We start from the raw sequence: 23,439 nt of genomic DNA, 5'->3' as shown, positions 1-23,439 counted from the left end.
GTGATTCTGGAGCCTCCCAAGCCCACCCATCAGCCCTCTCCTGTTTGCCCCGTGACAGGGCGTTGGAGCTGAGGAGCCTGGAAAGACCCTCGTGGAGTCTGTTTTTCTGATTTTCCTAGAGGAACCAGAATGGTTTGGGCTGGAAGGAAAAGCTCATCTAGTCCAACTCCCCTGCCATGGGCAGGGATGTCATCCACTAAATCAGGAAACACACTTTCAGGGATGGGGCAGCCACAGCTTTTCTGGGTAACCTGTGCCAGGGCCTCACCACCTTCTAAGTAAATAAATTCTGTTTCTCCTCAGTGCTGGAGGAATAAATGTGAGTGCTCGTGATCCATATGTGGATGTGAGACGGTACAGAAACCTTGGCTCAAAGCAGGCGCCTGGAGATACAGTTGGAACGTGTTCAACACCCAATATACATCATCCCTGGAGGGACTCAGCGCGATGGCATGCGGTCATGAAATGACAGACTGTGCCACAGGGCAGAGGCGGGACAGGGCAGGATTAAGAGCACAGGGAGTGTGCTGAAGTTCCGAGTGCTTATAGTTTTTAGCTGACTCAATGCATGCGTGTGCATTGCACACGTGTTAAATGTACGTGGCTGGGACACGCAGCCACCCATCCTCCTTGGCTCCGGCTCAGCCTGTGGCAAAATTCTGTGCTTAAGCATAAACGCTCCAGCCCTGTAAGCTGGAAATGTTTGGGGAGGATGTCACGGAGAGGGGGGAAATGCACATTTTTCAGTCCATATGTAGTCATAGGCTCTGCTGGGGTTTATATGTGTGAAGCTTTCCTGCTTACGCTTCACTAGAGCACTTATCAAGTCCACCCCTCTGCTGACCCACACTCAGGTTTGGGGGGTCCCAGATCTGCTTTGCTGTTCCATGGGACAACAAGACTAGTATTTGGCTTTAAGGGTCCCAGCCCATTCCCTGTTTGGAGGAGGCAGGGATGGAGGTTGGGGGCCAGGGTGAAACCAGCCACCTGCACAGTGAGGGCTGGATATAAACACTCATGTCTGCCCTTACAGCTGCTTCCCTGGCTGCATTTTCCTCTGGCCCAACTTTCTGGTGGTGATGACAGGGGTGGGAACAGGCAATGCAGGCTTTGCTCACAGGCTGGTGCAGCAAGTGAAAAGCCAACCCTGCAAGACACAGCCACCCTCAGTGAGGGTTTGAAAAGAGCCCACCTGTAGAGGTGATGGCAAGGGTTAGCCTGGCAGGGACAGAGTTGGAGCACTCTGCTTTGGCTTATTGCATTTTTTTCAAAGTTGAGCCCTCTGGTGTCCAGTTTGGAGGATGTTCTTCCGATACCTTTGGGAATGGGGAGACCTCCTTGCCCTGGAGACCACAAAAAATCACTTCCTGCCACTGGAAGCAGAAAAAGTGCCTCAGCTTTCCCCTGGGGTCTGAGAGGATGACGTGGGTGTCTCAAGGAGTGTCACTGCACCCGTTCCGGGCGGGGAGGAAAATGGCACCATGGAAACATCTGGCCTTTGCTGCAACACTGAGCCCTTTGCTCAGCTCAGGGCAGGGCTGTCAGGGTGCCTCCTCATTCCCTGGCCCTCATGCTTGCTGCTGGCACAGGGCACTTTGGCTTCCTTGTCCTCTTCGGCCCAGCCAGTGACTCAGAGGAGCTGTGCTATTCTTTGCAGGGCTCCGTCCTCCCATGACCCCCTCCCTCCTTCCCGTGGTCTTGGCAAAACCAGCCTTGCCCAGTGGCCAAGGGTGGTGGGTGCTGGGGCACCGCCTTGTCTTGGGGTTTGGTGAGTAAGAGTGACGTGGCACAGCGGAAAAGGGGCTCTCCCTCCTTGCACAGCCACAGGCACACATGCGTGCACATGTGGTCCCCAGAGACATCCATGTACATTATGTGCTGGCAGCTCCTGTTGAGATTCCCTGTGTGTGCATGCTCTGTGCTCCAGCTCCCACTGAGATTTTGCTACGTTTTGGTTTTGTGGCTTCCCCTAATTAAAAAAAAATGTGTTTTTCAGAGGGGCACTGAGCGGCTGCTCTCACGAGGAGGGAAAACTTGGCCAGACTGGACCCACCAGTAGCTCCTGTGCCAGCCCAGGGGCCTGGCAGCGTCTTGCTGTGGGTACTGGGGACGATGGTTTGGGGCCACTCCAGCTTGTTTCCCAGTGTGCCATGGGACATCAGCTCCTGCCTTCAGCACATTTTGTCCTCCCTCCACTCTCACGAAGCTACCAGGAATGTTTTTCTTCTCCTTCTCTCATAAATTGCTAATAATAAAAAGCTCCTGGAGGTGCAGATGCCCAGGGGAGCGGTGCCGTTTGGTAGGGAGGAGGAGGGACCCTTGCTCGGATCGAGGAGGTGCTGGGATTTTTCCCCGGCAGCAGAGTCTTGTGAGTTACTGCTGTTTGTCTTCCAAATTCCTGCTTTATTTCAGGGCCACTCTCCACCTCGCTCAACAGCCCAGCCAGGATGTGAACACTGCTCGGCCTGTGACATTTCATTTTCTCAGGGGCCCTGCACCTTCTCACTCCCATCTTCCCTCTTCCTTGCCCTCTATGTTGGAAAAGACATAGAAAACAGATTTTTTTTCATTTTTTTTTCAAATGCATGTCACCCTGGAGGACCCTTCATGGCACAGGGTGCCCCATCCTGGATCAGGCATCCCCATTGCTTGGATTAGGCAGGGACATCCAGGCACCTCCATGAGTAGGCTCAGCTGAGCATCCTGGGATTGCCCCATGAGGATTTGCTCTGGGACTCCAAAAGCAGCTTCTCCAGATGATCTGAGGATGCCACAGAGGATGCTGTGCCCCAGGCTGACCCTTATCCCTGGATGGAGAAATGCAAGCTGGCCCTTCCTCTCCTATCATAAGGAGCAACAGGTCCCTGTTTCCTGTCCATGGCTTGGAGTGGACATCCCAGTAGTCCCGGATAAAAATAATCGATGTTCCCAGCTTGCCGTGTCCCGGAGGAAATCACTGTCCCTGCCTTGCCAAGACTATGGAAAGGCGTTGACGAGGAGAGAGAAGTCTCCGTCACAGTTTCCGAGCAGCCAGCCAGCAGCCAGCAGATTATAGACTGCAGTGTCATTTGGGTTTGGGGGGTTTTTTGCATTGAAAAAAACAAGGAGATGAGCCAAAAACTGTAAGGAAGGGTTTGGGACTGAGGCCTCGGGTGTGTTCAGCACCTCCCAGGGCCAGTGAACAAGTGAGGGCTCTGTGTGAGCCGGCGCTGCCCCGGCACCCGCCCCAGCCGCCGGCCACGCGCCGGCTTCGGGATGCTTTGGCCCTCTTCCCCTGCTCCTCGAGTTGAAAACACTGCGGGTTTGGCCTCTCCAGTTGCTGTTTTTTTGGTGTTCAGGGAGTTTTTTGACATGAGGGCGCAGAGGCCGGGGCTGGGGAGCACCACAGTGGGGGAGGGATCCCCATCCAGCCAAGAGGCTCTGAGCTGGGAGCTCCAAGAGTGTTTGGGGCTCGGCAGGGCCGGCTTGGGCTCTTCTCCATGTTTTAACATCTCGGCACACAAACTTCTCCCACCTCCTTCCCAGCACGTAGGAGGATGAAGGAGCCAACTCCCGTCCCAGGCAAGGGGAAAGTACTCGGAAAAACTCAGTGTCAGGGTTTGCAGAGAGAACCGGCACCAGACACAAAAGGTTTACAGAGCAGGGAGGTATCTCCTGGGTGTGCAGGAGGATGTGAGCTGGTGGATGAGTGCTTCCCTGCCTGCAGGCTCCTACCCCAGCATGGGGCATCCCCAACCGTGCCACCGGAAAGCCAGCTGCGTTTTTGGGCGCACAGGGGGAGGTGCTTCAGCGTGTTGGGGGTACAGCCAAGTCCCTTAGGGGCTGCAGGAACTCCCTGCGGAGCAAACCCTGCCTGGGGATAGGGGTGTGGAGCTGGGGAGGAGCTGGATGCTCAACAAGGCTGCATTCAGGCTGTGGTGGGGGGCAGGTGGAGGCCAGAGCTGGTGACCGGCTTGTGTTTGGAGGGAGGGGACTGGAATTCATTAAAGCAGCTCTGTAATGACCAGGGCGGGGGCCAGGAGAGCACCGTGCAGACACACGCGCCCCCTTGAAAGACGCTCTGTGTTCGCAGCCTCTTCCCGCCCCGGCCGCACAGGTTTTCCAACGGTGGAAAAACAGCCGGGGAGTGAAGGCTCCTTGTTGCCTGAACAGCCCGAGGCTTGTGCGGCCGCTGGTGCAGCCCAGCCCACCGGCTGCCCTCCTTCCTTCCCGCCGCCCGTGTCAACAAGAGGCCTCTGTGCCAGCAGCGTGCCCCGTGCTAGGGTGTGCTGGTGGGGCAGCCCATGGCCAACCTGCCGCACTTCTCCGCAGTCTCAGGAGCTGGTTTTGAGGTCCTCTGGGTTGTTTGGGGTTGTTTTTTTTTCAAATCTAAATGACTTTATAAGGTAGCGAGGTCACCTGTTGTGCTGCACCCACCCGCTGTGCAAACACCCGGGGGGCTGGGGGGGGACGTGAATACCTGAGGGGTTCAGGGGGATACAAACATCGGAGGGGCTGGGGGGGGGGGCGATGCAAACACGAAGGGGCTCAGGGGAATGTAAACACTTGAAGGATTCAGAGGGGATGCAAACACCAGAGAGGTTCAGGGTAGGTGTGAACACCAGAGGGGTTCAGTGGGCATGGAAACACTGGAAGAATCAAGCCCACTGGAAGGGCTCAGCAGGATGAGAACACTGGAGGCTCTCAAGGGCAGCTGCCCAGCCCTGGTGATGCTGCTCAGCAGCTTGAACCACTCTGTGTGTATGAGGCTCCCGTCCCACTCCAAACACAGGCAGGGTGGGCAGAACCAGCCCTCCTGCCTGCACCGTGGGTGGTCCCGGTGCTCAAGCGCCCTTGTCCCCAGCCTGGTCTGCAATGCCCATTGAGACCTGCAGCCCCCCAGGGCTGGGCTGTGCCCCCATCCCCACGCAGGGCGGAGGGGCCAGCAGAGGAAGGAATCCCATGGGCTTTTGGAGAAAGGCTTCATTATGTTCCACATTCCCTTCATTTTACGGTGTGGTTTTATTTATGGCCAGGGGAGGAAATGAGCAGCCTGTGAGGAGGCTAAGGCAAACACAGCGGCCCTCAGCTTTGGCTGGGGCTTTGCTGTGAGGAGGGAGCGCCGGGGGGGGACAACTGGAGAGCTTTTGCCTTCAGAGATGCCCTCAGACCCGAGCTCAGTACCCATCCAGGTCTCCACAGTGAGGAAAACCCAGTGCAATGGAGACGAGCTGGACTTGGTCTGCAGCAATGGCATTCGGACCCAATGGGGACCTCGTGGACACACCACGGTCCCCTCGTGCCTGCCTCAGGAAAGCCTCTCCCTGCTTTCCTGCTCCTGGGGTTCTGCCTCGAGATTTACAGGAGGGGGTGTCATGGGCATGGATCCATCCCTGCTGTGATAGCTTTCGGCAGAGGAGGACTTTATCCCCACTCCCAGTGTCTCCAGACAGTGATTGCTGCTCTGACGTCCTGAGCCAGGGCTCTGTGTGTTTTTCCAACCCTGACTATGGGAATGAGTGCTCTGGTTCTTTCCTCCCACCCTCCACCTGGCCCTCCCTCGCAGCAGGGCTCCTGGGGGCTGGGGCTGGTGCTTTCCAGGAGTGCTGGCCAGCAGAGATTGCTGGAAAGCAGCACCCAAGAAACCGCCAGCAAAGCCATGAGCAATTAATTACCCTGATGGGGCTGCCAATCACCAGGAGTGGCCATCACCCTTGTTTTGGGTGCAGGAGGAGAGTCCTGGGCTGGGGTTCTCTGCTTCACCCCATCCCACCCAGCTGGCCTCTACCTCTGGCTGCACCATGCTGCTTTGAATCCCTCTCCTGTGTTTATTCATTCAGTTCCTTTCCCAGCTCCTCTGCCAGCTGCTCTCTGCTCGCCTTTCCCTGCCTCCTGCCTGACAGCTTTGGGGAAAAAAGCAGCCTTTTTACAGCCCCTTTTTACAGACTTTGGGGCCAGGGGAAAACATCAAAACATGCTAATTCTGTGCTGCCTGGGAGGGTTGTGTCCTGCCTCCTGTGTCCTGCCAGCCTCCAACTCCCTGTGCAGTGCCTGTTCCTGCTCCTGCCTGCTCTCCCCATCCTTACAGAGGAGCTGTGATAGCTGGAGGCTATAAAGCAGAGTCCAGGAGGCTTGGCTCTGGAGCTCCATCACTTATGCAGCGTGGTTTTACGATGATTCAAGCAGCCCTAAAGCTGATGGTATTTCCTGAGCTCTCCTGCTCAGCCAGATGCAGAGCGGTGGAGGGGACGGTGAGGAGCTGGGAGCCAGTCTGCAACCCCCCACAAAGGTCCCAGTGCTTTTGGGGAGAGGTGGGGGGATGCACCCTGAGGCAAGCACCCCCAAAGCCTGGTGTGAGCAGGAGCAGGGATGAAGAGCTTTTAATGACATGTGGCTTAATGGCTCCAGAGGGACTTAAGGAATAAGCCTGAGCTGGAAGCAGTGTTTTGGAGTGTTTGCCCTGGGAAGCGAAGCGGGGGGAGAAAGTGGGAGGATTTGGGGAAGCGGGAGGCTCAATGGGACTTTTGTGCCGTCCCCTGCAGCGTGATTCAGTCTCAGCCTCCTGCTGCCAGGAGAAGTTGGCCTGGAAATATTGTATCAACCCCAGAGGACATGGTTTCCAAACCATCTCAAGTCGGGTTTTGTTCTATTTTTTCTTTCTTTTCCTCCCTCACAGGCCCTCTCCTCCTGTCTCACTGGCTGGCAGGTTTTCCAGCTCCACCCTGCACGTCCTGGCACCCACTCCCACAGCTTTTCCTACCTCATCTGCTTCCCAGCCGGTGAGGGAAGGGCTTGCAGAGCTGCAGGAGGGCATGTGGTGGCATAAGAGGGGACAATCCCAGCCAGTTTAGTGCTAGAGGAGCAAGGGGACCTTGGAGAAAGCCTGCGCCTGAGGCTTGGTTAGTGGGGGAGTGAAGTGGAGCACCCTGGGTCCACCTGCAGATCCCTGAATCCCATCCCTGCCTGCCCAACAGTGCCTGTTCCCAGGCCCATTCCCAGCCCCAGTGGGGGGGAAGAGCCTTCCCAGGAGCTTGGCCAGGGGATGCTCACAGACATCCCTGGAATAGCTGGTGGTTACCGGAGTGATCCTCTCCTGCTGTCAACAAACAGCGGCTGCTGCTAGAGAGGAGCACGTCTCCAGGCGCCCGGGCTCTGATGTTTCCCAGCCTCACTGGTGTCAAACGGCTCCTGACGTGCCAGGATGGAGGGAGTTATCAGCCAAAATTGTGGGGGAAGAATGGGCACGAGTGGGGGTGCTGAAGCTCTGCTGGGAGCTACCTGCTGGCCTTAATTGCAGCATCCAGTGCCCAGGGATAGGGATGTTAAAATGTGCAACTGGGGTGTAAAATGTGTAAATCGGGGTGATCTGTCTTTGGTTGTGCTGGTAGGGCAGCAGCCACAGCATCCACAGAACCCACAGCACCCACAGAACTCTGTACCCCATGGGGCTATGAGGCCCATGGACGGGATTGGCTTTTGGGGACGTTGGGTGCTGTGAAGGGCAGAGAAAAGTGTCTCCACAGACAGGGAGGGGGTTTTGCAGTGTGCAAGGGGAAAGAGAGGATATTTTTTGCTCATTTGGTGTCGATGTGCTAAACTCTCTGTAAAGAAAATGAGTATTTTTCTCCCCCCACACACACTTTCTAGATCTGAAATCTCTCCTTCTCCTCTCCCCATCCTTCTAGAGGTCCCCCTCCCTGCCCTGCCTCCCCCTCCCCACTGCTGTTATCCCCTGACTTTTCCATCTATGAGAAACACCCGGCAGGGTGATGTTTATAGAGAAAATAAATGTCTGCTCTATTTCTAGCGCAGGGGGAACACATGGCTGGCGCGGGGGCTGTGGGGGTGTGGAAGCGGGTGCTCACATCCCCTCCCAGGGCTGCAGGGCAGGACAGGAGGCTTTTCTCAGCCACAGCTACCTCGGTCCAAGACTTCCCTCTCTTCTCCCCAGCTCCCAGAGGAAATGACCCTGGTGGGCTCAGAAATTTCTGTGGGATGGGACGCTGAACACTTTGAAGCCCAGATGGAGGCTGGGAAAGAGAATGGGAAATTCCTCCTGACCCCTGCTCCTTCTGCCACTGCACTGGGCAGCACTGCATGGGGGTTATGGCATGAAAACGGATGGGGAGCATCCTTTAACATGGTTGGGGATGGCATCACAAGCAGCTGGTGACTCCGGATCCCCCTCTCCCTTGCCTGCCTGCAGCAAAGAGGAAAAACAACGACCAGAGAGCCAAGATTTGGGCAAAAGAAGCAGCAAGGATTCACAGGGCCATCCCGAGCTGACTCACAGCTTACAGCAGCCCTTTCCACAGCCAGTGAGTCACGGTGATGGATGAATGTTGCTTTTCTCTCTCTCCTTGTCTGGGGCACATGTGATGGGCTCGGCCACCTCCAAACCATGCTGCTTGCCCCATGACTTTCTCCACTCACAGCAACTTTTGGCTGCGCCCTCCTTTCCCTGGGATGCTTTCCATCTGCCACCGGCTGTCTGTCCGGCTGTCAGGCAGCCAAGTGCACCCAGAGGTATTGCCTGGAGCGACGCGCAACTGGCACAATGGGTGACACACCCCGGGGAGGAAGGATGGAAAGTGGGAATTTATCAACCTCTTGGATCCACAGCTTGGGGCATAAACATCTCCCATCCCACCCTGATGCCGTTGGGAGGCCCTGTTTGGTCTGTCCCAAGGATAGGCGACAGGAAGGCAAACCTGCATCCTCCACATCCTGGGGTTGGAAAGAGCCACCACAGTCCTGCTCCTCTGTATTTAAGCCTGGCTTTGCAGAATTCAAAGCTGCCCTCACTCTGGGCTCGGCTTTGCAAAGCAAAGGCTTTGTGAAAGGGCAAAGTGGCTTCTCTGACTTTACAGAATGTATTTAGAATATACTTTATAGAATATATTAATATTCTATCAATAGAAAATAAAGTATATATATATAACAACACGTAACAATATTTTGCTATATCGGTCAATATAACATAAAAATGTGTGTTCCCTTTTTCTGTTCTATTTACCCCAGAAAAACTCTGAGGGGTATCCCACCCCTGTGCAGCATGGCAATGTCCAACCAAGCACTGGGCATGATGGAGACAGCTCAGGGAAAGGCTGATTTGGGAATGAGGATGCTTTTATAGGCACCCTCCTTGCTCCATGTCTCCAGGAGTTTTGGAGATAGGATACGGTGAAGGGGCTGGTGGCAAACCAGGTTTGGGCTGCCCAGGCGAGGCCTGGGAAGTGTGAGGATACGAGTGAGGAGTTCCTAGGAGTTTCCCAGCTGAAGGCCGGGGGTGATGCTAATGCTCGGGGAAGCTGGCTTCCCAAAAAGGAGACAAGCCGGAGCCTGGCACCTGGAAAGGGCCAGGGAAGCAGCCCCGGGGAGCCAAGACTGGGCTGGGCCAATGCCTGTTGTGAACAGTCTGTGCTTTGAGCTTTTTTTAGGCACACAGACTGTTAGCCTCCCTCCTCTCCAGCCCTGTTCCTGTCCAGCTTTCAAACTGACGTGAGCTCCTCGGGGTGAGCTTAACCCTGTCCTTCGATCCTACAGGAATGTGCATATTATATATTTGCCCGCAGCCCTCTGTTGCTAAATATAAGAGTGAGACAAGAATATTCCTCCCTGATTCCCACGATACCAGTTTACCACTCTCCCCCCTTTGCAGCATTTTTCCTGTTCTTTCCCATCAGCTGGAAGCTGTTCCAGCTGCTTTGAGCTATGACCTTAAAACATGTGGTGCGAACATAAAAAAGAAAATTTGACTAAATCAAAGATCTAGTCAAGAATCAAGATTTCCAAAAGTGGAGGAAGGAAGAGCTGAGGAGGAGCTGATAAACCTGGAGAAGGCAGGAGGGGTCCTGGATGGGTACCCCAGGCAAGACACCATAGGCAGGTACCCTGGACAAGCCAGTGTCCCACTTGCCTCTCCAGGACACCCATCACCACTTCTGGAAGTCCACCCAAGCCTTGGGGGAGGTCACATTTTTGGCACCCACTTGCTGAAATCTTGGGGTGAACGCTGCTCACGGGGAGCCTACACATCCAATTCTCTCGTCTCTCCTCATTCCAAACCCCCACTAAGAGGAATTTTGGGGAAGGGGGAGGACAGCCTGCGTGTGATTTCGCTGGGAACCGGAGGGGAGCCAGGCTGTCTAAAAACAGTTTACTAAAGCTTTACACTCTGATGTCAACAGGGTAAGTTTTATGAGTGTTTTTCTTTTTTTATATAATCCTGTATCTGATGAAGTTCGTGATGACTCTTCCCATTCTGGGCTGGGCAGGAAGCTCCGGGTCCCTGAACCTGGGCTTGGAGGGAATGCAAAACACAGGCTTCACCCCCCACAAAACCAGTCTGTCCCCAGCCCCTTGCCCAGCAAGCTTGTGGCTCTCCCTGATGGAGACAGAGGGATGTCCCACTGTGGGCAGCCCATGGGAACACCTGGAATGAGTGCTGCTGGTCTCATCAGGGATGCTCTCAAGTGGATGGGGCTTGTGGGGGGCTGGTGCCCAGACCCAGAGTCACAGCTGGCCCACCTGTTTCAGTCCAGTGCAGAAATAGTCCCCGGCACTGGAAAATGGGTGTAAAACCCCTTTTCTTCCCCAGCCCCACATGTCTGTGCCAGGCAGATGCCCGTTGATCCCTGGAACTGTGTCCCAGCCATGGGTTGTGTTTTTTGGGGAGAGTCTGGGGGGGTTGGCATGTGCCAGTGAAAGCCATGTGCTGTTTTTCAGGGTTGCTCCAGCCCATTCACCATGAGAGAGTTTGGGAGGGCTAGGATAGCCCTGGGACCCATCCTAGACACCGGGCAAGCAACGGTTCCACGTGGGAAAACCCCTGCCCAGGATGGAAAGGTCAGGGCTGGGAAGGAGACCACTCTGTGCATTAACAAAAGGGATTTTTTTCCACTCAGTTTGCCAGGCACCCTCCTATTTTGGTACATGGAAAAAAACAAAAGGAACAAGGCCTGAGGTAAGGAGAGGAGCATGTCCCAGTGGCCACCTGCTCCCTGGGAGGGAACAGGGACATCAAGGGACATACAGTGACCTTGCAGGTGCCGAGGGCCACAAGACTGGGCTCTTGGTTCATCCTCATCCTCCTCCTTGCACTGACACAGGGCGGTATGCAGATGATGGTCGGGAGCAAAAGACTGGAGGTGGTCAGTAATTCTTTGGGAACTGCTTGGAGCAAGCTCTTGCCTGCTGGTCAGAGCCCTGGTACCCAGAAGAAGCTTCGAGGAATATATCAGTGATATACTATATCAGTGAGATGATATAGTATTTTTGGGGGGAGTTAGGGTAATAAAAGTGCTTTCTAAATTCCCTTCACTTTTGAAGCTGCTGACGCTGCTGACTCAGTGCATCAGTCAGATATCCCAGGCACAGTTTGGAAGGTCAGGCTAAGGCACAGACACATGCCAGTGGGACTAGACCCCTGTCCAGACCTGCAGAGCCCACTGAAGCTCGGACAGTAGCAGCTCTGAGCATCCTGGAGCAGAGGAGGGAGCAGGGAGGGACCAGGGCTGTGGGATGGCTGTCAGGATGCTGAGGCAGGGCACACAGCCATGCCAAGAACCGGATGGGCAAACCTGGCTGCTTCTTTTGGAAAACTGGATATAAATCCCAAGCGCTCTGTCCTGAAGTAACCCCTCTGCCTAGCTCTGACCCCCATGCAGCAGCCAGTGTCCCCTGTCCTCCCAGGTCCCTGGGATCAGCCTGCCCTGTGGCACTGTGGGGATGACCCCCATCCCCAGCTGGCCCTCGGTGCCCTGTCACTCCAGGGGTGATCCTGCACACCTCTGGGGCTGTGCTGGTGGGAGAGGTGAGCCCCTCGCCCTTTGCCCCACACCTCCAGCCGCCCCAGTGCAAAGGACAGAGGGGCGGAGCAGCGCCAGGAGCTCACACACACACTGGCAAATGCTCCAGATCCATTCTTCTCACTAAACCCCTGCTCCTGGGATGAAGAGGGGTTGCCTTCGCAGACAGCTAAGGAAGCACGGCCAAGCATGGCCAAGCACGGCAAGGAGGGTTGCCGTGCTCCCTCCCCACGACGCGGGGCTTGGCGGAGCAGGGGCGGTGCCTTTCGCCCACCGGCTGCCCACGGCGCCAAGCAAAGCCCCGTGGCTCCCCCCAAGCCCCCATACCACACAGCAGCACGTCCGCGTGTCCCCTCGGGAAGGGGCACGGAGGTACCAGCACCCCGAGAGCCACAGCGGGCGAGCCATCCCGTTCCCGCCCTTGGCTTTCCCCAGACACCGTGCCCCAAGACAGGCAAGCCGCTTCTGCCAGCTTGGCGACAGGAGGTGTCCACACCAGCCCCGTCTGGTTCCCCTGCCCTCCCAGGAGCCGTATCCCCCCGGGTTTCCCACCGCTCCATCCCTCGGGTGGGCTGGTGGGACGGACGGCGCTTACCTCCGGCCGGGAGTCCCGCTCGGAGGGGCCGGGAGTAGCCGGCCAGCAGCAGCAGCAGCAGCAGGAGCAGCGTGGAGATGCCACCTCGGGCACCCATGGTATCCATCCCCCGGGGCTGGAGCAGCGGCGAGGGCTCCGGGACAGCACAGCCTCCGCCGGTGCCTGCTCCCAGGCTCGGGCTGCCGCTACTACTATATTTAATAAAGCGGAGCGAGGGAGGGAGGGACCTGTAACTTCTCCCGCCTGTCAGAAAGTTCGCTCAGATTACAACGTCAGATTTCTCTCTTAAAGGGCTAAAGGCCCTCGCCACCCACCCACCCGCTCCTGAAAGCCGCCTTGTTCCTGCCGGGGCGAGGAGAGGGAGGAGCAGGGAAGGAGCCCGACGTAGGGTGCGAGGGGCGGCTCTGGAGGCACCGTCTGCTCCGGGCGAAGTAGCGCGTCCAGAAAACATCTGGCACCGGGCACTTTTGGGGAGCAAAGTTAACTCCTGCTGTCTACAGAGACCCAGATAAGTGGCTCGATCCCAAAGCCACCGTTACCCATCCCTGGTCGTATTCCCAAAGTGGCTCTCCAAACCTCGCACGTCAGGATGACCCTCGGCCTTCAGGGTTCATAACACTCCAGCTGTGTTAGCACAGCACTGGAGAAAGAGCTTTTCAGCTTCTCCTTGTGGTGCAGAGCTGATTCCGCACGTGTTCAGGACAAGGTCACACCCCTTTGAAGACACAGCATCCCACCCAGCCTGGCTCTGCTGTACTTCTTGCTGGGTTTCAGGGGTCTCCTTGCTCATATCCCATCTTTCCATTGCCCTCCAAAGGTGCTCCCATCCTCCTTGGCTATTGTGCAGCACACCCCTCCTTCCTCCTGGATGAGAGGTCCTTTTCCCCCCTCTCTGTGCCATGTTTTGCTAATGGATTACTTGCAGCTTCTTTCCTGCTGGGTTATTTCTAAGCCCTCTAGGGCATTCGGTGTGACTTTGCCGTCTTTGGCAGCATTTACAACACCTTCCAGCTTACAGTCATCTGCAAACATAATTAATTTGTTGTTTACTCTTGCTTTCAGATCATTAATAAAGACATTAAATAAACCTGGGATGTGCTGTTTTTTCAGTAACTTTTCCTGAGTAATTACCAGGGGCTTGGTAAGTTCATTAGCTAATTCTGTTTTGTCTGGGGGTTAAATATTAGTTAGGCTGGCTGATTTGTACAAATTCAATTTTGTCAACTATTTCCTTTCCTGCTCTTTATCTTAGGGTCTGCTGAGGACTCTGGGAGGATTTTCTCTCTGTCTGTCCTCAGCAGTCCCCTCTCCTGGCCCTTTTAAGGGCTAATGGAGGAACGGAGTGAAGGGCTTGGGCCTTCAGGGTGCAGATTGATCTTTACTGTCTCCGTCATAATTCATGGCTAACAGGTGGGCTGAACACGTGCATGCTTCTTCAACCTACTAGAACCATCTCCAACCCACCAGGACCACCTCCAGCTTGGACTGGACCCACCAACAGGCATCCCTGGCTTTGCTTCTGGCTCTCAACCCCAGGTTTGCTTTGCCCACTGGGGCATGTGGAACAAGCCACTGTTTGCCAGGGGAACAGCAGCTTGGATGAGGGCAGCAAGTACAGCTTGAGCAACGAAGTGGTTCCAAGCAACCTGAGTATCCTCCACCTCCGGGATGCTCAAGGTCCGCTCCTGACTCCATAGGCAGCAGGCTGGTGGGAAAATATCCGAAACAAACTACAGCAAGGACAGAGGAAAACCTCCACTACTTTAAAAATTATTATTGTTTTTCCACCCTCCAACAAGAGAAGCACAGGTTGAAACCTTATGTGTCATCCAGAGGAACATCCCCATGGCAGCCCAGGTGCTCCTGCCACAGGTGGTTTCAGCTGCCCCCCTTGCTGGAGCCCTGAGCGCAGCCCTGTGCCCCACATCTGGCCAGCACATTTCCCATTCCTCAGCCAGGCCCTGGCAGCAGAGGAGGATTTGTTTTTCCCTTTCCCAGCCAACATGTGGCTGAGCGGTGGAGGGGCAGAGCCAGCACAGAGCGGTGCCTTCGCTCTCTGGGCAGGACTGCCTGACTATGCACCAAATCCAGTGCTGCTGGGGAGGGACCTTTGCTCTTCCCCCAAAGGCAGCTTCAGCTGTGGGGAGCCAATGCCAGGGTGCCCCAGCTCCATTTTCAGGCAGCAAGGAGATGCCCTCGCCCTTTCGTAAGTGCCCACTGTGAGGGGCTGGGGCTTGGGGGGGCTTGGGGGAGGAGAAAAACAATCGGAAAAATTCTTTCCTTCCCTCACAGCTCAGGGCAGCCGTGGTCCCCATCCCTCCTGGTGCAGGGCTGCTCCCCTCAGTGCTGGCTGACCCACTGGCCTCCGGATGCATTTATTTATCCTATTCCAGCTTTATTTAGGATATGTTTCCAGGGTAGCCGGTCAGGAGGGAGGTGTGGAGGCTGCCGAGGGGCTCCACTGCTTCAGCCCTTCACCCAGAGCCCTGCCATGCGTGCAGGGTACCCTGCTCATCTGGACACCTCTCAGCCACCCCATATCTCTCACGGGAACCCCGCTTCATCTGCTGCCTCTGAGCACTGTGTGGGCTGGCCAGGCCAAGAGACTTTTCCATGGAGACACTCTGGGCACCCTTTAATAAGTAAAGCTCAGATCCTGTACTTGGCTTTACCCCCCCTAAACCACATCCTGCACCCTGACTATGTGTGCCAGCCCCAGGCTCCCACCCTCCTGCCCACCCCTGGCAGAGGAGGGGGTGGGCCACCCACAGGGCAAGGATGGGGGTCCCAATAGCTGTGAGGGGCTGCAGCTGGGGGAGCAAGCCTGTTCGAGGGAGGAGAGCTGCAAGCATGCTTGGAGCTTGCTGCGAGTGCCTGGAAGGAATATCCCATCCGGTGCTGGCAGGAGAGAGTACATTCATGAATGCTGCTGGGATTTAGCTTCTCAGCATCTGCCTTCCCACGTGCTGGAGGGATTTTGAAAGGAAACAAAGCAAAGCCTTTAGATCTGACTTGTCTGAAATCCGGGGTGGATCTTGCCTGGGGTGGCATGTCCCCAATCTTGGCCATGTACCTATTCCCCCAGGAGCAACGCTTTACCTCTTAGTGCAGGGGGCAAAAGCGATGTGGACCTTGTGGCTGTGGTTCAAAACAGCTGGGCAGACATGCTGAGCTCACCCAGGGGGGATTAGAGGGGGATGTCACAAGGTTAGTTCGGTATTTCTGATGTGCCCCATCTTAGGGATGAGCTCCAAGGAGGAATTGGATGTTGTGGGGAGTTGGAGATGCTTCAGGAATTTGGGGGAGCTGTGGGCAACTGCAGGAAGCTGGGGATGTTTGGGGGCAGTCAGGGGTGCTGAGGGGAAGCTGGTGATGCTGCCTGCCTCTGCATTAGGCAGGAGAAGTACAGTCCCAAGCCTCTCTCAAGTCTGCAACCACGAACAAACTAGTCCCTAAGGCAGGTACTTGAAGTGCTGTTCGTTTAAGGGGACAAACGTCTCGGGGCCCTGAGTGCTAATTGCCCTGACAAGCTGCATGTGGGCTCTTACCCATCCCCTCCCTCCTCCCCCCTCCCAGCCCCACCCCCTACCCCGCTGTATTTAAACTCAGGTGCCTTCAGCACACAGCTGTGGTGCTGGTCAAGTGGTCTCTCTGGGTAGAAGGGCTGCAGCTCTTAGTAAATTTGTGGGAGTCCTTTGGTTTCTGAAGACCAGGATAGGGATGAGAGTGTGTCCCCAAGCACGGTGAGCAAACATCTCCTCTTTGTTGACTTGGTGCTCCTTTGGGGTGTTCCCACCTGGGCACGTCATATGCAGCCTCTGTGCAGGGGTGGGGGTTTAAGTTCTCAATAAGTCACCTGCTGGGGGTGTACCTCTCTGCTGGGGCTGTGCTGGACCATGGAAAACCCCTGTGGACCAACCCTGCAGCTCTGCTGCTGCTTCCCCAGGCCTTGTGCAAGGGGTTTGGTGTGAGATGGGCTTTATTTACATCGGGGGGGTGGGGGGGTGGGGTGTCTGTGGAGGGCTGTGATTGTACTTCCCTGTGATTAATACCCTTAGCTCTTCCTTGAGCACAGAACACATCACTCTCCAGCATTAGTTTTAAAAAGGCAATCAATAAAGCCCATTTATTTTTAGCCTGGATTTAGGGTGCTTTGGTAGAGGAACTGAGCTGTGATTTGGAGCCAGCAGACTCATTGGATTCTCTGGGGCTTGTCAGACAGAGGAACCAGCTTTTAGCACAAGATAAATATTGACTGATGTATTCTCAAGGAACGAGTTCCTCACTGAGTGAGCGAGGGCTTCTCTAAGGGTACGGGAAGGGCTTGAAGCGTCCAGAGGAGTGGTGGTGACCTGAGCTGGTTGCTCAGGCTGATTTGAGGTGTCCAGTGATTTCTTGGGATCTAATTGGGCTGTGGCAGAGCTGGGCTTGGTCTTGGGGACCTTGTGATAGTAGAATTACAGAAGGGTTAGGGTTGGAAGGGTCACACAGATCCAACTCCCTCCATGGTCAGGGGCACCTTCCACTAGACCAAGTTGCTCCAAGCTGTGTTCCAACTTGACTTTGGAGACTTCCATGGGGCAGTCACAGCTTCTCTGGGCAGCCTGTGCCAGAGCCTCACCACTCTCACAGGGAGGAATTTCTTCCTAAAATCTGCCCTAACCTTGTCCTGTCAGTCTGAAGCCATTCCCCCTTCTCCTGTCGCTCCATGCCACAAGCATAGCGTATGTTTGAAGAAATGTTCTTCACCAAGCTAGACCTAAAACCCACTAAAACCAGCCCAAGGTCGTGGCAGGCTCTGGGTAGCTTGAGTTGGCAGTGCACTGGGAGCAGGGTAGGAGGTGAGGAAGACGTAGGCATTACTAGTGCGAGTGAGTGTCTGGAGTGGCTTGGCTCGGCTAGATGCGACACCAAATGTGTTCGTGATGCCCCGGTCTCGCAGGGGCTGTGGGGACCCTCCTGCAGTGGGCGGGGGTGCAGGAAGGGCTGGGGAGCCTCTGGCAGCGGCCGCAGTCCAGGAGGTGGCACCAGCGCTCCGCGTTCGCCCGGCCGGGGACGGGAGGGATGGAGGGATGCTCCCGGAGCGGAGGGTGTGGATGCTCCGTGGGGCATGGGGCTGTTCAGGACCCGCTGCCAACCCGGGCTGTTGTCTCTCCCAGGGCTAAGCAGAGGGCTAACCTTTGGGACTGGTCCCCCTGCTCCTGGTCTGGCAACCGTGATAATTTGGGAGGGTCTTCCTTCTAAGCTGGTGTGGATGAAGGGCTTGGAGCACCCTCCGTGCTGCTGGGCTTCTACCATGCAGCAACCCCACCCTGGAAAATGGGAATGGGAAGAGATCTCGCAGCTCTGGGGAGTGACTCTGGAAGCCCAGAGCTCCTGGTGCTCTGGATCAGGCAGGGGATGCCTGGGCTCCAGTCCAGCTCTGCATTAACCAGGAGGGAAACTGGAGGGTAGTTTAGATTTGGGGGTCCTGGTGTGCAGGGCGGGGGGCTCTGCCTGTGCTGGTAAAGGCTGGAGGTCAGAGATGTGCTTGCAGGTGAGTGTGTTTTGGTGGGGAAACAGGGCTGCACCAAAGGGAGAAGGGAGGAAATGGCCTGATGGCACAGTGCGTGTCCCTGCTGCCACTCCAGCCAGAACAGCATCCTGATAAGGGGTGAGGTGCCCTTTTCTTCAGAGCTGAGCTATGCAGGGGTGAGTTGTGGGGACATGCCTGCTGGAGGGAAGGTGCTCAGTGGAGAATTAAGGTGATTGCAAGGAAAAAGGGGAGAAACTATGGGAGGGAGAAATAACAGATGGAGCCTGGTGGGATGGTCTGCCAGGTCTGAGGCCAGCCCTCTAGCAGGCCCTGTGGTGACTCCCAGTGTGGGTGACACACAGACTCAGAGCCCTCAGGATCTGTCCTGTCTCTGTTCTTAATGCAGGTGCCCTCATGGCTCCTCCACCTTGCAGGCATTGATGGCAGCTTCTCCCAGGAAAGACCAGCCAAAACTGAGAGCCATGAGAGCAAAAGTAGGGATTTGGATGGACACATGAGGCTCACGTGCTGTTTTTCCTCCCAAACAGCCTTGCTGCTGTTTTGCCCCTTGTTGTCTGTTTCTGGTGTCACCAGACTGGGTGGGTGTGCATCTGCAAGGGCCTTCCCTCCCAAGCACATGTTTGGAGGTTGCCAGGAGCACACACTGGAACAGCAGCATCGTAAAGCCCTGACTCTGGAAAGCCCTGGCTGCTGTTTCACCTGCTGTTCCCCATCCAGTTTCTCAGAGAAAGATGTGAGATGGCTTCTTTACCTGGGAATGTGGTGGCTTCTCCAGGTGTACCAAGCTGGCAGAGATGCTTGTTCTTCATCCCCAACCAGGCTTATGGTGCTTGAAGCCCCCAAAGCTCTTACTTATCCACATCTAATGTGTGGATGAATAAGCAGAGAAGATAAGAATAAGAAAAAGATGTGATGGGGCCCCCCCTTTCCCACTGCCCCAGCAGCTTCCAGTGCTGTGGTTTCCCAGTCAGGCTTCACCGGGGGATTTCTCTCCTGGCAGCGGAAACCATCTGTCTTGGAGCAGATTAGAAAGATGTCACTTTGCCGGCACAGCCATTTATCACTGTGGCTGGGGAAATTAGTGGGGCTCGAGCAGGGGGGAGGGAAATTGGGCTTGTCCTGGTGCTCTAAGTAGAGGTTGTGGGGAATTCTAGACTATTTCCAGCTTGGCATTTGTTTGTCCTGAGAAGGAAACCAATGATTTCTACCTTTGGGCCCTGATGTGGCTGAGACTAAGAAATTCTATCGAAATTTATGGGGCAGAATAGCTGGGAGCATTGGGGTTTTATCCAAAAGCTAATATCCTCCATCCAGGTGTTAATTCCAGAAGACTTCAGGCTTGCCACGAGGTGAGACAAACCACATCACCCTGTTGTGGTTTGCAGGGTTACCTGTACCTTTCCCTGTGTGTGTGTGGGAGCAGCCCAGGGGACAACAGTGGGACAAGGGGCCTCAGTCACTAGTTGCCAGCTGGAAACATGACAAGACACAGGAAAGGGAATAAAATTTTTTTAAAAAAAGCTATTTCGCAACCCCGGTGCAGCAAACAAATGAAGAGCAAAATGCAAATTAAAACCGATAAAAATTCCTTGGCAGTGTCCCCTTTAAGCATCATATATTTTTATCTTGCTGTGGTTTTATTTGCTGGAAAGAGAAACATAAAGAGAGAAATATTCAATTAAACCTGCTTGTCAGCTGGAGCCTCTGAGCTGTGTCACCAGGGGCTGAGGAGGGTTGCTGCCAGGGCTCTTCTCTGCTCCATCCCCACTGGGGAGGGCTTGGGGCAGTCAGGACGATCTCTTGCTTGTCTGCTTGCTCACCACTGTCACAATTGTCTGTAGCACACAATTGTATTTGCAAGGCAATACTAATCACCACAGTAACGAGGGCCTTATTTCTGGCAGGATCTGTCCCCCATGGCTGTGTGGCAGAGCTGGGGCATCTCCTCCATTGAGCAAGGCTGGCTGTGGTGGGTCCTCGAGGACACACTTTGTTTCTGTCTTCTTCCTCTTTGTGACACCACCCACACCTTGCCCCTCACCTGTGGCTTCTTTCCTGGCTCCTCTCTGTGCCCTCTTCCTCCTCTCCACTGCAGTGCCCACAGAGGACACCTGGACTGGTGGCAAGTCCTGCAGTAAGGAGGCCCCATATACCCAGGGTCAAAGCTGGGACTTTTGGGGCAGTAACTGCTTCTTCAGTAGCACATGGAGGAGTCTGTGTTGGTCTACAAAGACGTGCAGAGGTTTCTAGATGGCTGGAGTGAGGGATGATGGCCAGCTGTGAAGCCCAGCATGTGACATTTTTCTATGAATGTAATACCTGCAGAAAGTCAGAGAGAAGGTCCTGGGGATAAGTTTCTTCCCAAACCAGCCAGGACTCCTCTGAACATCCCCTGCCCTACCCCCTAGGGCTGATTCCCAGTAGAAACTGGTGATGTGGGGGATCCTGGTTGTGTGCTGGTGGGAAGGAACCGGCTGCTGGCTTTTTCTGTGAAGGCACAAGGCAGTGGAGAAGATGGTCCCAGAAATACTCCTCCTGGGGGTACTTTGATTTGTCTTGGTGGAAAGGAAATCTTGCCTCAGTAGAAGATGCTGGTTAACAGTGGTGTGACAGGAGCAGCTGCAACGTGGACGTGTCTCCTCATAATGAGAGTGAGACCAATGCTTTGTTCTCTGCTGGAATTCATCAGTTGGCAATGACTTCATCTCTGTTGACCCTGGGCTGGAGCTGAGCCAGTGATTTGGAGACAAAAGGGTCTATTTACCCATGAAAAATACTCCTGAGGCATCTTAACCCTCTGCAAGCTTCAAATACTGGTGAACCCACAGATGTGCTGTGTATGGGGAGATGCTGGTAGGGCTGAAGCATCCAATAAAGGTGCATGGATCCTCGCTGAAACCACAGGTGATGCCCATTGGAGATGGGAGAGCTGTTCTCTGGGCATAAAAAAAAAAAAAAAATGTCAGAGTGGCAGTTCAGCAACCCAGGGTCAGCCTTGCCTCCTGCTAGGATCCTGCAGCCCACTGGCAGCTCCATCAAGCCCCTGGAAAACTGTCATCTGCTGACATGGCACAAATAGAGCTGTTTCCCTGAAACAAACAAACAAACAAACAAACCAGCCTCTGTTGTGTGTTTTGACTTGATGTTTTGCTGCTGCTTGGTGAAACCCCTGGCTGAGTGCACTTGGGTGTGTGCCTGGGTCACACTGTGGATAGAGAGAGGGAAATAGAAATGATAGAAATGGGACAAGAGCCAGGAAAGACTGACTAGCTGGAGAAGAAAATGGGGCAAAAATGTTTTGGGTGAGAGAAGAACCCCCATCCCTGAGACATGGGGTGGCTTTGGCCCCTCTTCAGCCTTCTCCAGCCAGTGTCCCTCACCTCCATCCATTCCTACATGCTCTCCATCTCTCCAGCTGCCCTGGCACACGTGGATCCCCTCCCTGTGCATGTTCCCACCCTGTCTTATCTCCATCAGAGATCCCAGTTCAGGAACTGTACTCATTTCTGCAAAATCATACATCCCTTCCCCTATGCTGTCTCCTTAAATGGATGAAAATTCCCTATGGTTACTGACTTGGCTCATTCCACATACTCTCAGAGAGGCACATCAAATTTAATTCTTGTACAGATAATAATTATTTTTATTTTCTGTCTTGTCATAAAGGCTGGGTACATCCCAAAAGACTTTCTCGTGAAAGCCGAGGCTGCCAGGATGTGTGTGGAGAAAAGATCAAGGAATCAGGTGTTCTGCTAAATGCAGATGATTCTCAGACAACCCAGACCCTGGGAAGATTACCCACAAGAGGAAGAGCTCAAGTTGCAAGAGGAAGAGTAAGGCAGGAGGAGGAAAGGATGAGCAAGCCAGGTCTCAGCTGTGAGGAGGGATTTTTGGAGTAGCCTTGGTTTATATTTGTTGGAAACTGCTCCTTTGTCAAACAAAGTGCATGTGGGGAAGGTCAGGCTTGATAAATCTTCCCAGTTTGAAAGCAGGTGTTCAGAAGTGCTCCAGAGTGTCCCATTCCGGTGATTTGTAAGTGGCCAAAATGTGGGAGAGCTGGTTCAAAATATTTTTTTGCTTGGGAAATGTGAGTTTGCAGTGCAACATCTAAAGACAAAAAATGAAGCAAACTCTGATGACTGAATCCAGTCAGGGTTTCTGGTGGGATGGGTTTGGCTCCCATGCTTTCCTTGCAGCCCTTCCTGACTCTCTGTGTCCTTGCTGTGTGACTCCCCGAGGACAACAGATCTTTTGGATGACAAAGTCATTTGCTGCCAGCTCTAGCAAGAAAGTGGCTGAAATGCAGTTGAGAAACCTGAAAAGGGGATTCAGGAAACTGGGAATTCAATCATATTGAAAGCTCAGTGCGTCTTGTTCAAATTCTGGTTTTGGGAATGTTGTCACTGACTCCCCACCCGTCATTTTCCAGCATGGCTCCAACCTTGGGGTGCAGGAAGCATCCTTAGATAGAAGAGCTGGCACTGGGTAAGACACCAAATTTGGGGAATCTTTAAATATCCTGTGCTGGAGTGACTTGTGAATGTTGTGTGGTTAATAGGGGTTAATGAAAATTAAGTAAGAATGGTAGAGAAGCCTGAGAGGACTAAACAGTTTTGGGAATAGGCATTAGGGGGGGGAAGTGTTACCCAGAAAGTTCCTAGGGAGATGGTTCCTAGTATGGGATGGAGTTGGGTACAGGGATGGGTGAGGAGTGGAGCTGGGGCGTGGTGTGAGAGAGGACCTGCTTGTTGAGAATATACTGCAGGAGCTCTGGGAGCAGGGCAGGGATGCAGGAGGTAGAGCTTTTTTTTTTTTTTTTTTTTTTTCCCCCCATCTGGAAAAGTCTCATGGGGGCAGCTGTTGAGAGGCAAAGAAGCTGAATTGGATTTTTGTTCCTGCATGAAGTAGGCTCTGGTTACACAGTCCGAGAGAATAGGATCCTAAATTGGATTTTGCTGCTCACTTGGAATGGGCTCCAGTCGTGTGGGATTATTTGGGATTTAAAGTTAACATATAGGAAATGATTATGAAACCCTCACCCAGCCAAGAAGCTGGGGAGCTGCTACGTTCAAAAACGAGAAGAAATCTCCCAGGTAACACCCAAGCTGTGAACAAAGCATGGGGTGCTGCAGTGGGAATCAAAGTTTACAGGATCACAGGTGGTTATCTCCTTCTCTGATGTGAAACTAAGACGTGTGCCAGCATGGCCAGCTCCTTCCCACTCCTGTCCCTTCCATGCCTCTCCCAGCCAGGCTGACCCTCATGGGGAGACAAAGCAAATCCCTGTGTTATCTAGTAAAATCAATGATGGACATATTTTCTTTTTTTTTAAAGAGTGAAATTCGGGATGCTTATAACTGCCTTTGCCTCGTGCTGAGGTTTAATGTCTCTGATTTGTTTCCCACTCCTCTGCCTCCCCCTTGTTTTGGGCCCAGAAATGTCAAGGCTAATTGCCAGCATTAATTTCTCCTCTTGTTTCAGCACTGCCCACTGGAGCACTGGGAAACTGGGTGGTGTGT

General features: G+C 54.3%; 2 protein-coding genes across 3 annotated transcripts in view; both read right to left on the bottom strand.

Annotated features, from left to right (window-relative positions):
* Positions 1–12,481, bottom strand: part of CSPG4 (chondroitin sulfate proteoglycan 4) — a 33,161-nt gene extending 20,680 nt beyond the window's left edge. Inside the window, exon 1 of the mRNA XM_027889900.1 lies at positions 12,385–12,481. Within this exon, the coding sequence (XP_027745701.1) occupies positions 12,385–12,481 (97 nt within the window). The remainder of the gene's footprint in view (positions 1–12,384) is intronic.
* Positions 1–23,439, bottom strand: part of EDC3 (enhancer of mRNA decapping 3) — a 649,718-nt gene that overhangs the window by 270,251 nt on the left and 356,028 nt on the right. The window lies entirely within an intron of this gene.

Source organism: Empidonax traillii, unplaced genomic scaffold (assembly GCF_003031625.1).
Source record: "Empidonax traillii isolate 1590-97213 ecotype Southwest subspecies unplaced genomic scaffold, ASM303162v1 scaffold12:size2584012, whole genome shotgun sequence".
Classification (NCBI taxonomy): Eukaryota; Metazoa; Chordata; class Aves; order Passeriformes; family Tyrannidae; genus Empidonax; species Empidonax traillii.
Note: the sequence above shows the minus strand (reverse complement) of the source record. Positions and strands in the feature narration are given on the sequence as shown.